The sequence below is a fragment of the Tachypleus tridentatus genome, chromosome 7 (assembly GCF_004210375.1).
Source record: "Tachypleus tridentatus isolate NWPU-2018 chromosome 7, ASM421037v1, whole genome shotgun sequence".
In the NCBI taxonomy this organism is placed as follows: Eukaryota; Metazoa; Arthropoda; class Merostomata; order Xiphosura; family Limulidae; genus Tachypleus; species Tachypleus tridentatus.
Genome location: NC_134831.1, coordinates 160957210 through 160970703, shown reverse-complemented (window position 1 = coordinate 160970703; position 13494 = coordinate 160957210). Strand labels below are relative to the sequence as shown.

The following is a 13494-nucleotide window of genomic DNA, read 5'->3' as shown; positions in this document are numbered from 1 at the left end:
ATAAAGACAGAATCGTTGGCATAAAAAACAACTAATAGACGAATGATATTAAGATGAAGAGAATAATGTATATTTTTCACTTTAACGTATCCACGTTTTAAGAAACAGGTGTTTATTAAATATTTATAATATATAAAATATAAAAAAAAACATCTTGAATAACAATGAGATACAATAACATTTAGTGTTTTATAATAAGGCTACTGAAGCAACTTGTTGCTGTCTTAAGTTTTGGCTCATTGACCAAAAAGAAGGCAGAGAGACAGCAGCACTCTACTGCCCACCATCCGTGTTTAGGGACTAGCTGTTACAATGCATCCTCAGATTGAAATGTGTGGAATATTTTGTTTTCACTCGGATTAGAACCCCGCTCACCGGCTCTGAAATCCATAGCTTTAACAAGGCCAACCAAAATATAAAACTGCTTGGTAAGAATTACGTATAACATCACTTCCATGACAACAAAACACATCTGCAAATTATGGAAACGCATGTAAATTGTATATTTATTCCTTTCGAATGTGTGGATTATTATATAACTACCGTCTTGTGTTAGACACGCATCTGTTACTTATATAACAGCAAATCACGTTAATTAAACTTGTAAAATGCCTCCATGCTTGACTGTTAAACAGTGCAGAGCCAATGGTTCTGAAACAACATCTTAACTCAGTTCAATTCAGATCATGGCTCTAGTCCACATAATGGAAGCTACAGTTACGAAAAAGACCCCTTCTATCCAAAAAGGTGATGTGGTGACGCTAGATATATCTTTTGGTAATGTTAACGAGATAACAAATAATGGTTTGAAACTGATGAAGATTCACGAGTCAGACATTTTCAGGTGTCTTTCTAGCCATACGTTAAAATCAGTGGGTATTTTCACGAGAAAGATAGATGAAAAAACGGAATCACAGCAATCCCTTTCAACTACACATCTGTTAAGTCATCTCAATGTCATTTCAATAGACTTTTATGCTTTTTGCTTGTTTATGTGTTCGTATAAAAGTCGTAGGCCTAAAGTATCCGTTGATTTATGAAAGCTTCACAGACTGGCCATGTTAAGAAGCAATGGATGTTGACAGACCACTGGGAACAATACCGAATCTAGAAATTAATTAATGTTTCAAGAAAAAGGTGTAAATGACTTTCTATATTACAACGTTTGAAAAACAACGAAATGCAGTAATATTCAGTAAACGATAAAATATAACAATACTTGATTATGATAAAATATAATAGCACTTCAACAATAATAAAAAAGTAACATTTAATAGAAACGAGACACTACAGCACTTCGATAACAACGTCCAATGTAATATTTAACTATGATAAATATAATAATACTTGATAATAATGAGAGATAATCACAATAATTTTAGATACTCACAGAAGGTAAGGTGGGGTACATCGCTTGATATTCACCGCGGACAGTGATTCAGATGACCACAGATCAGACATTTAATGTTTAGAAAACCTGTAATTTTTCCAAAAAGTATAAAACAAACATAAAACAATGCTGTGATGCAATTTGTAAAATACTGCTGGTTGAGTAAATAAAAAAAAATCTAACTGATTTTAACATTAACTTTTCTATACGACCATCATTTCCTTGTGTTACTTTGTTCTTAACTTCGAACCAACTTTTCTTAATCTGTTGTTTCCTTAAAATATCCACTTTAAGTCATAGCAAGAAATAAGACGATTTAATTTTACATTAGACAGTTTTTAAAATTTCCACTAAAGGTAAAATTAAAAATATAATTATTGAAAAAAAAGAAAACTGTAATGCAATCACTGGAAATAGTTGGTCCGCTATAAAATATTGAATAATAAATTAGCCGTAATGTCGTATTATTATTTATACTTCTAAATTAAATTAGGTTACTGTATGGTGAGTTAAAAGGTGTGGAAAACCCCATAAATATCATAAATTTTATTCGATTTGAAATTATTATTAACATCTCATGTCTAGATTAACTATGGAAATTTTATTTCATTATTAATGTTGCAAGAATGTATGTAGCAAATGTCATTAAAAGTAACCGCATAAAACAAACTTCCTTGTGTTTTTATCTATTACTACTAGGTGGGTTAAGGCGTTCGGCTCGTAATCTTAGGGTCGCGGGTTCGAATCCCCGTCGCACCAAACATGCTTGCCCTTTCAGTCGTGGGGGCGTTATAAAGGTACGGTCATTCCAACTATTCGTTGGTAAAAGAGTAGCCCAAGAGTTGGCGGTGGGTAGTGATGACTAGCTGCCTTCCCTCTAGTCTTACACCACTAAATTAGGGACAGCTAGTGCAGATAGCCCTCGTGCAGCTTTGTGCGAAATTCAAAAGAAACCAAACCAAATACTACTACAGCGTGAAATTCCTTCTGTCCAGGTTTAGATAATACTGAAGTAATGTTTTCCCACTGGCCTAAGGCCCGGCATGGCCAAGCGTGTTAAGGCGTGCGACTCGTAATCTGAGGGTCACGGGTTCGCATCCCCGTCACGCCAAACATGCCCGCATTTCAGCCGTGGGGGCGTCATAATGTTACGGTCAATCCCACTATTTGTTGGTAAAAGAGTAGCCCAAGAGTTGGCGGTGGGTGGTGATGACTAGCTGCTTTCCCTCTAGTCTTACACTGCTAAATTAGGGACGGCTAGCACAGATAGCCCTTGAGTAGCTTTGTGCGAAATTCCAAAACAAACAAACAAAAATGTGAATTGTAGTGCAACGAAAGTATCAAACGCTAAGTTATTTACAAGGTTTACGACTAATTACAGTGTACCAACTTAAGATATGAATAAAGGTTCTACTCAGCGAAAACTCGACTTTAGACTAAATAGTAGTGAAAGAAATAATTATATTAATTTTACCGTAAGATATTGCTAGCTAATCTTGTAGAAGGACCACAATTTTAGCAGGACTTTACTTCTAATTTTCACAGCTTGATTTTATTATAAGTTATCTTCAATATCAGATTTTAGATAGTAGTGGTAAATCTCCCATAGATCAAATGTAGATTCATTTAAATTTGTTCCATATCGAAAGTAAACAACGGTAAAACGTAGAATAATAAAAAAAACAATAAATCTCACGTTCCAAAAGACACCAGCATTTCGTAATCATTCTGTAAAGTTTCTAAAATATACTTAGGTTTTGCATATTTACTTGGGTTAGTTAGTTACTTGATTAACAATAAAACATATTTACTTGGTTAGTTCGTTAACAATAAAACATATGTTTTATTGTTAAGTGCAAAGAATGCGTTATCTGTGCTGTGTCCATTACGGGTATACGAACCCTCTTTTTAACATTATAAAGCTTTAAAACTTACCACTGATCAACTGGGAGATGATTTAATTATCTCCTTCTTTGTCAGTGTTGAAATACGGTTACTTAGCTATGCCTACATAGCATTAGTATTTTTTCAGTAATTGGTGTTCCTTCTTCGTCAGGGTTAAGAACACTTATAAGTAGACTTCTATGACAGAGTAACAGTTGTTAACATTGCGTGTATTTTTTGTATCGGTAACGAAGATTGAGAAATTTAAACTGAAAAAAATTCAAAACTATGCGATTAATTATAAATTTACTGAAAACTTTCCTTTAAACTAAACAAGTTTTAATAAAAGAGTCAATGCAGCATGCATAGTTCTGAAAGAGTTCAGCGATAGTGTTTGAGTAATTTATTTTACAGATTAACATTTATTTGTCAATGTTTGTGCAATTTTACAAGTATAGTTTAGCAATCAAACCAATTAAAACTGGATAGCCAAGGGCTTATGTGAATAGGAAAACTTTACATCGTATACTCAAATTTTATTTCAATATTAATATCTGAAAGTTTTCTGATAAGTTAAAAGTTTATTTTATGTTGTCCATCCAGTAGAGCGTAAAAGTAATTATAACAAAAAATAGTTTCACTGGTATTATGAAGCATATTGTACGAACTGTAATAATTACTTTGTTTTTTCGTTGTTTAAGAAGTTGAGAAGGTAATAGTCTTGAGTAAAAGGTTATCAGTGTACATGTATGGCCTAGCGCGTAAGGCGTGCGACTCGTAATCCACGGGTTCGCGCCCGCGTCGCGCTAAACATGTTCGCTCACCCAGCCGTGGGGGTGTATAATGTGACGGTCAATTCCACTATTTGTTGGTAAAAGAGTAGCCCAAGAGTTGGCGGTGGGTGGTGATGACTAGCTGCCTTCCCTCTAGTCTTACACTGCTAAATTAGGGACGGCTAGCACAGATAGCCCTTGAGTAGCTTTGTGCGAAATTCCCAAACAAACAAACAGTGTACATGTACAAAATGACGCATTGAAACACAATACTGTATAGATTATACATTACTTACATTTAAAAAATTAAACGTATTGTGCTGTCATCTGTTGTTCTTATAGTGAAACATAAATCTTAAATGTTTAAATAAATCAAATAACAAAACTTTCATGTAGGGCAAAATATGTACGAAAAACGTTAGTAATTACAGTTATCATATAGCAAACATAAACGTCCCTTTTGAAATAAACTTTCAAAAACTAGTTAATTGTTTTTCATGTTTAACGAGCAAATGCCTATTTTTCATTAAATTGCATCTCAATACTGAAAAATACAAAAGAAAACCCAATAAATTTCGGTTTTACTTATTTTTCTAAGAAGAGACCGGCTTTATGAAGTAATTTGAGGATAAGAACAATTTTGCCATCAATCTATTTAATCCGCTAACTTTACATGTCGATTTAAGCCTATTTTTTCTTCCATGCTTTTGTTTCATGAGGCTTTGGTTCTCGACTATTGTGTACTAACTTTACGACTCTAATGTTTTGTTAACCCTCGTTCACTCTTCAATTCTACGATACGAGTGATAAAATCCAGTCTGGAACTGGTTTTTGACAGAGATTTTTCACTGCATAGACTGCCGCATTTCTAATTTACTTCCTGTTTTGTTGGGCGCGGCATGGATAAGTGGTTAAGACACTCGACTCGTAATCCAAGGGTCGCAGATTTTAATTCCCGTCATACCAAACATGCTCGCGCTTTCAACCGTGGAGGTCTTATAATGCGACAGCCAATCCCACTATTCGTTGGTAAAAGAGTAGCGCCAAGAGTTGGCGGTGGGTGGTGATGACTGGCCGCCTTACCTGTAGTTTTACACAACTAAATTAGGGACGGTTAGCGCAGATAGTCCTCGTGTAGCTTTGCGCGAAATTCAAAACAAACAAAACCATCCCTTTTTGTTTGGTTTACACACAACTACAGGTTTTCAAACAATTACACATGTTAATCACAGCGTTTCTCTTCTCAATGTTACAAGGAGGCTTCGGTAAGCATGCGCGGTCTAAAATATACCCAGGTTTATTAAATTATTATTTAAAGTGCGTATGTTTAAATATAATGAAGTCACACTACTCAGTCATATGACTGGTCGGTCATCTCATCATCATTTCCACAAGTATATAATAATATTCTGGCATACGCATCTGCATTGTCTCTTGGTCTCCCAAAAACGCTGAAAGCTTTTGAATCGTTTCATGGTTGTTATTTTTTTACTAACCTTAAACGAATAGAAGTTTGATAAATTTAACCATAAAGCATCTTGAGTTATAAATTCTTAACACTGAAATTAGTTGTTACGTTTCCTATCGTGTAAGGTTGATAATGTTATTGGAACAAAGTAAGCACCATAAAATAAACTGTATAATAAACAATTCCCAAATTAAGCTTCATGTATTAGTTTTTAAAACTCTTCTAATTAAACGTCGTTGTTTGATTGTTTCAGAGATTCCAGCGAAAGCTACAAACCTGCGCGATCTGTATATAATTTTGTATTGAGAAACTACAAAGAAGACAGCTAATTAACAGCACCCAACGCAATTTCTTGGGCTGTTCTAATAGAGTATTAAGTTTTGATAGGTACTTTTATAACTAACCCATCGCCCCAAAAGGTAGAGTGCAATTTTAAAGCAACAAGATGAGAATCATGGACTCTTGGATTCATGCTGCAAACAGTAACGCACGAAGTGTAAATAATCTTTTGTCATAATTAACATAAACTTAATTTTTTCTTTGTATAAATTTCACTTGCTTTTAGCTTCTATTCCACTTCGCAGTCAAACAAGCGGTTGGGTTAAACCTAAGTCACACTTGTGATTCTAATATTACTACAGGATTACAAGTTTTTATTAAAATATTTATACTATTTTCTTTTCTTTTAGATAAACAGCAGTTTTTAAACTTGCAGAAGTTATAGAGAAGTAGCTTTCTAAAAATCGCAAAGGACATTTTTGTGCATGCGCTTGTTTGATTCTACTTTATGTTATTATCAAAAATGGTTTATTGTAGTTGAGGAGAAATAATGAAACAGCCCCTTTATTGCTAAAAAAAGCAATATCTACCAGCTTTTATTACACTTATCTTTATTTTTAAAGATTATTTTGTTTATTCATTTTTCAATTGGCCAGGTTAACCGGTTAGGACATTTGGCTCGTAATCTGAGAGTTGCTGGTTCGAATCTCCATCACACCAAAGCATGCTCGCCCTTTCAGTCATGGGGTCTTTATACTGTTACGCTCAATCCCACTATTCGTTTGTAAAAGGGTAGCTCAAGAGTTGGCGGTTGGTGGTGATGACTAGCTGCCTTCCCTCTAGATGACCATTTGTCTTCCCTCTAGTCTTACACTGCTAAACTAGGGACAGCTAGCGCAGATAGCCCTCAAGTAGCTTCGCGCGGAACTCAAAACAAACGACTAAACTTCATTTAGAATTTTGACACAAAGACTCACAGCACAGCCTTTATGTTAAATTAAATTTATTTTATAGTTAAGACGAATGAAAAACTGGCTTCCTTCAGGGATATTTTTTCATGGACCTGTTTTCAATAACAGTAATAAAAATCTTTAGAGAACAACAATTTAATGCAAACAATTTAACAAAGACAATATTCTGATTTACCTGTACATTTTTCCTTCAAAGGTCGTGTTTGATGTTTTAAACGAAAATTTCATATTAAAAACTCACGATCATTTGAACATTAAACATGACATAAGTGCCAAGGAATAAAACTTAAAGAATCCCAGATGCATGTACATATAATCTAATTTGGATTTGTCATGCAGTCGTACTTCTAAAAAAACAATTTAATGTTTTGCGCATTGTAAGTTGTTGTGACCTAGTGAGTAGAATATTGGCTTTGGATGAGGTTCTAGCCTTATATTATCAAAAAGTTTAGTTCAAGTTCATATTGTTAATTTTAGTTCATAACTACAGATGAGCTATCAGTACTGTGTCCACCGCGAGGATCAAACCTCTAAATTCTCTAACTAGTTTGACAGGGAGACACTAGTATAGTGCTTGCAGTTGTTTTCTATTTACACTGTCACGTCCGTCTTTAATAAACTACAGATTCTAATAAATATATTCAGTTAGCAGGAATATAGTTTCTAAGTTGCTCAACGTTGAGTATGAGAGATTAAAGCGTTAAATTGGAGTTTCGATACCTGCTGTGAGAAGAGTAAAGATTTACAGTTGACAACAAACAAACGAAATTTTGTAATTGTAAAGTACAAATGTTGGTTTGTTGTTAAGCAGAAAGCTACATTGTAGGCTAAATGTAATGTGCTCACTACCGATTTTTAGCGTTATAAAATAGTGTTCGATTATCTATTCACATTTTGCTTATTATGTAGTGCAAGTGATTTCCTAAACTTCTGTTATCATAAATGTTCTGTGTTACTAACAAACTCTTTGTACTGGTCCTCTACAGATTATTTGAAAAATGGTTAAAATCGATGTAAGTGAGGGGAGACACACTTTCTACCGAAACAGTCCATTTAATTATTTTTCTCGTATACCGATTTCAAATATTATTTTCTATTTTAAGTTTTTATTTCTTTTTTTCAAGGTAGATGCGTTTGTTACGGGTTGCGTGTTTACGGTGGCTTTGCCCTTTAAAAAAACAACATACAAAACAAACCAAAGCTAATGTAGGCGTTTCTCGTGTTCTGTGTGAATTTACTTACTGACTTAATTACATTAAATATACTATGTGGCGTTGTCGTTTGAAAAAAAATACAATAATAAACGAATGTTGTTTTTTTTATTTCTTTCCTATGTTCAACTTCTGAAATCGTTTTAACTCACTTTTTCAAGTTTTCCTTTAGTTAAGCTATGTTCTGTTAGTGTGTAGTGTCCGTAATAAATTGATTACGCTGCTTTTACAGATTTACGCTTAACATGTACACCTCCTCACCGAATATACTGAATGCTATTATGTTCACAGTCACAAAGAACTGTTAAATAGGCCGAACTAGTTTTTTTTATATATATATATTTGTGTCTAACGCGTGCTTTTGTTTCGTTGTTAACCTTCACCTGGTGTTTCTCTGCATCACTTACGCTCTACTAAGATTGCTATGGCAACCTTTGCGTCATCAGTGTAGCTTTTCGTGTAGAGTTCTCAGCATGGCTTAGTTACCGTTCGCTATAACAAGTTCTATTAAACTTTACTACTACCTAAAGAATAAATATTTGCATTTTAAAATGTAGGTCTGAAATACTGAAGTTTGAGAATTTAATAAAACTTTAATGCATGATACAAAAAGTGTGTTTTCTGACATAGAGTTTAACAGTACCAAACACTATGAAAGAGATATTACAAAATTTACGTAACACATTAAACTGTATAATGTAACACGTAAAGCTACAGAATATGGCACAAATATTATAATGTATGAAACACAGGGATATAGAACTTAGTACAAAATATTATATTGGCTAAAGCTAAAATATATGGACTTGGATACAAATATTGTAAGATGAGACAATAAAATTATATATAAATATTATAATGTGTCGCGTAAAGTTGTAGAATGTCACACAAGTATTGTGATATGTGGCACATAAACTTGTAGAATGTGATACAAATGTTTAAAAACGTGTGACACACAAAGATCTAGAATGGGGAACAAGTACTGTATATGTGACTATAAAAGTGTAGATAAATATAATATCCGAAACCAAAAACTACAGACCGTGACAGAAATATCGTATTATTTGACACATAAGAATGTATAATATGGGAAAATATTGCACTCTGTGACACGTTACATAAATAACAATATTGCAAGTAACGTGCTAATATCACAGACATATAAATCAACACATCTTTGTTATAAGGGAGGCAATTAAAATTTTGGAAGTAAATGATATAAACGTAGATGAAGCTATGGATTTCTATCAAAATCTAGAAATTATAAACAATAACTAAATAGAATAGCAACGACAAAAAATAAAAAACCAAAATGAACCCAACAATAAAAAAAGAGAAATGGAGGTGAATCTTGTAGAGATGGAGGTTAAAAATTAAACAAAAAATTATCAAATTTTCTTTGTTTGTTTTGGATTTCGCGCATAGCTACACGAGTTAGCCATTCCTAATTTAACAGTGTAAGACTAGAGGGAAGAAGCTAGTCATCACCACCCACCGACACATCTTGGGCAACTCTTTTACCAACAAATGATTGGATTAATCGTCGCATTACAACGCTCTCACGACTAAAAGAGCAAGCATGTTTGGTGTGACCAGGATTCAAACCTGCGATCCTCAGATTACAAGTCGAGCGCCCTAACCATCTGGCCATGCCGGACTAAATTATCAAATTGAAACTAGTATTTTTTGAAAGTTGTTGTTTTGTTGTTGTTTGTAATTATTTACAAAATTACACAATTGTTTATCTGTGCTTTGCCAATTACGAGTATCGAAACTCGGACTCTGAGTCGTACATCCGCAGACATACCACTTTGCCTTTAGGGGGCATTTTTGAACGTGGAAAAGATAAAAAAAATCATCGCAAAGAAAGTAAAGGATGAAAAATAAATAAAAACAAAATGTTATACTATACATAATTAAAACATATTTTATGAAGCTAGAAACGGCCGCCATATAAAAAACTTTATATACGTTCTGACGTAATTATGCCATTTTCAGGAGATTACACAAGCGTCGATCATTCATATACTCTTGTTTAATAATTCAACATGAGCTATACTACCTTTATATCACACAAGACAGAAAACTACACAATTTAAGTCAATATCAAATCCCTTTAAAGAAGTAGTGCATATAAAAGTAGTTCTTGCAATTCAACAAAGATGGCGTTGTCAAAAGTAAATATTTAATAAGTATTTCCAGTTACATATTTTGCGGTTTTATGAAATAATCAGTTGTATTTAAAACGTTTGGTCTTCGTTTTTTAAGAAATATTTAGCGAATATTTTGTTTGTTTGTTTTACAAATCAATCATACTTATTCACACTCCAAAACAAAGATATATTTGCCTAAGAGTTATTTTTAAAAAGCTGTTGTTGTCATTTTTAATTTAGGGGGATCATATCAGAAGTTATTTATTTTATTTTTACATCAGATGATTTATTTTTTACTGTCATGTGGCATAATGAATAGTGGTAAAACATTGTATATATTCCAGGAGATTTTACTTTGTTTATAAAAAATATGTTAAAGCTGTCAAGTGATATTGATGTTTTGGTAAAAAATGTCGTAGCTTCTACGTTATTTTGTTGTATTTATAAAACATGACGTAGCTATTAGGTTATTTTGCTGTATTTAAAAAACAAACAAACATGGTGTAGCTGTCAGGTTATTTTGCTGTATTCATAAAACATGATGTTGCTTTAGGTTATTTTGTTGTATTTATAAAACGTGATGTAGCTCTCAGGTTATTTTGCTGTGTTGGTGAAACATGGTGTAGCTAGCAGGTGATTTCACTGTGTTGGTGAAATGTAGTTAAGCTGCTAGGCGACTTAATAGTACTGATAAAACCTAATGTATCTGCTAAGTAACTTAACTATGACCACCACGTAACTTGAAAATGCGGATAAAGAACAGCGTACTTGCCAGGTGACTTGATAGTACTGACAAACATGGTGTAGTTGCCAGATGTCTTGATTATGTTTATATAACAATGTGCGCTAGCCTGGTGACTCGATGATATTAGCATTACAAAATATTAATATATGTAATGGTGGTATTGGTAAACATGTGTTAACTGCAACATGTCTTGGAAAACATTATAAGAACCTTCATAATCTTATCTGAAAATTTGACAGAAATAATAACAAGGAGAAAATAAAATGCCTCAGGAGACAATTTCAAGTTTTGTGCTTCAGTTTTAATTTTGTAACAATAAGTGCATAAAGCTAAAAGTTATAAAATAAAATTTATTTTAGTGCTTTTTTACTACACTGGTAGAAATAGAGAAAACGTTCTGGCGTTATATAGGAATGATCTTTATAATTAGATACACATCATACTCTGATAGATAAGAGAGTATTTAGAAGTTGTTTTTTTTTACATTCAAAGTAGTAAATGTGTCAAACAAAATCGAATTATATATCTAAGTTGGATTAAACAGAGATTTCACCTTTGGATATTTTTAGTGGTAATTTTCCCTCACGAACATATCACTACGTGAAAGGCAAATGGAAAATATTCTTCCGGATTCACCTATTTCATGATATAGGATTAACACAATTTTTATCAGTCAATTTCAATAACCAAAAGGAATCCATGTGTATCCTCAGATGAACATCAAAATGTTGGAAACTTTAGCGATTTGCTTCCTACAGAGAGTTCTATATTCGATAAAAACCAGTCTATAAAAAAAACTTTGAAAGACATTTTGGATAAACTTGGAAATTCCTTTTAAAAGTTTTTTTTTACTTTGTTAAATATAAAGTGGTCGCTCAAAGGGAAGAAAAATATCCGTTATTATTCCCGGAGAAATTCGACTAATTTTTAAGTTTGTCGCATGTATTTTTAATAAATATAATTTAAATTCAGAGCCTTACAAACCTTCAGACATGGTTCTAGAGATCTATCTTCTCGTGTTCAATCCAGCCGTGCGGTATTCCAGGCAGAGCATGCAGGTATAAACGTCATACACGTTGTATGACGTCAACCCAGCTCACTAACCAGTTGGATTGATGCACTCGCTATTTCCAGGAATCTACGGATGAAGCTTAGTGAATAGAGAATAAGAAACAGTGAGAGAGAAGGAAGAAAAAATATATTTTCTTTTTTACCACTACATTTTAATTTCGTATTAGTGCTTTGTCAGATAAAGGGCGTATGTTTCTAATTATCAGCTACGTTCTATCTGCGTTTTCGACAAGTTAACAATGGTTTCGATTTAACATATAATACAAAAAAGACACAACAGTGCATGTTTTATTCATATAATCAGTCTGAAAATATCAAACTCTTCAAATGAACATGTGTTTTGTGCAGTAATTTCTCTCCAACTTCAAATTAGTGCCATTTAGTGTTCCTGTGCTTATTATCAATCGGCTAAGCATACTAGCAAGGCTAATGTTATTAATGTTTTGTATGCCAGTTAAGATATTTTTTTTCATTTTGAATCTAAGCATATACGATTTTCCCTTTGTTTTTGAGTTTCGCGCAAAGCTACATGAGGGATCTCTGTGCTAGCCTTCCATAATTTAGCAGTGCAAGACTAGAGGGAAGGCAACTAGTCATCACCACCCACCGCCAACTCTTGCGCTTCTCTTTTACCAACAAATAATGGGATTGACCTAACATTATAACGCCCCACAGCTGAAAGGGCAAGCATGTTTGATGTGACGGAGAGTCGAATCTGCGACCCTCAGGTTACACAGTCGAATGTCCTAACCATCTGGCCATGCGAGGCTTAGTCACGTTTGTGATTTTTCTCTTGACGCCGCCGCTAGTACAGCGGTATGTCTTTGGATTTACAACGCTAAAATCAGGGGTTGGATCCACGCGGTGAGCTCAGCAGATAGCCTGATGTGGCTTTGCTATAAGAAAACACATACTCTCTTGACGCCGACAGAAGAAGACATGATTTCCTAAGAAGAAAAAGTAATTGAACCTATTTTGGTGCAGTTTTACTGTTAAGAACATTAAAAACATTTGGTGCTTATGGTTGTATCTTTCATAACGGTAAAAACCCTAATGATAAAGTTCTCATCTCATAACACTGAACAGCTGCGGTCTTTACGATTTCTGTTTCATGTTGCTAAATCTTAGTGAGCATAATTATTCTTTGTATTGACTTTTGAACCCTGTATGCTTTTCTTTCTTTCATACATCGAACGTAAATGTTTAAGCTGTTATGTGTTGTGTTCAGAATGGGGGAGAGGTAACGTGTTATTCAAGTAACTTATTACAAAGTAACAGAACTTTGAGAATTACGAGGTATTATAAAGCTTTGAATTTTTAATGGGAGTAATAATATTACAGTTATTTTTCACTAAGAAAAAAAATGTCTGGTTACATTTTCACTGTTGTACAACTACATAAGTACTATTTTCTTTTTTTAAAGCCAAAGTTCCTTTTTTTTTTTACTACTAAGCAAATCAGGTATGATTTCCCTTTGCGCAACTACCAAGGTCAATTTCATAAAGCAGCTTCAAAAATGTCTTTTACAATGTTTCACCGGAACTAACGT

At 33.5% G+C, this 13494-nt stretch overlaps 1 protein-coding gene across 4 annotated transcripts in view; it reads right to left on the bottom strand.

The window, feature by feature from the left end:
- LOC143257042 (uncharacterized) overlaps positions 1-13494 on the bottom strand; it is a 72209-nt gene that overhangs the window by 27840 nt on the left and 30875 nt on the right. For 3 of the 4 annotated variants that reach the window (XM_076515137.1, XM_076515140.1, XM_076515138.1), the window contains exon 2: positions 1391-1477. In XM_076515137.1, the coding sequence (XP_076371252.1) occupies positions 1391-1411 (21 nt within the window). In that variant the 5' untranslated portion in view covers positions 1412-1477. Of the gene's footprint in view, positions 1-1390; positions 1478-11858; positions 11961-13494 lie in introns of those variants that run through there. The other variant, XM_076515139.1, reaches the window with a different exon arrangement.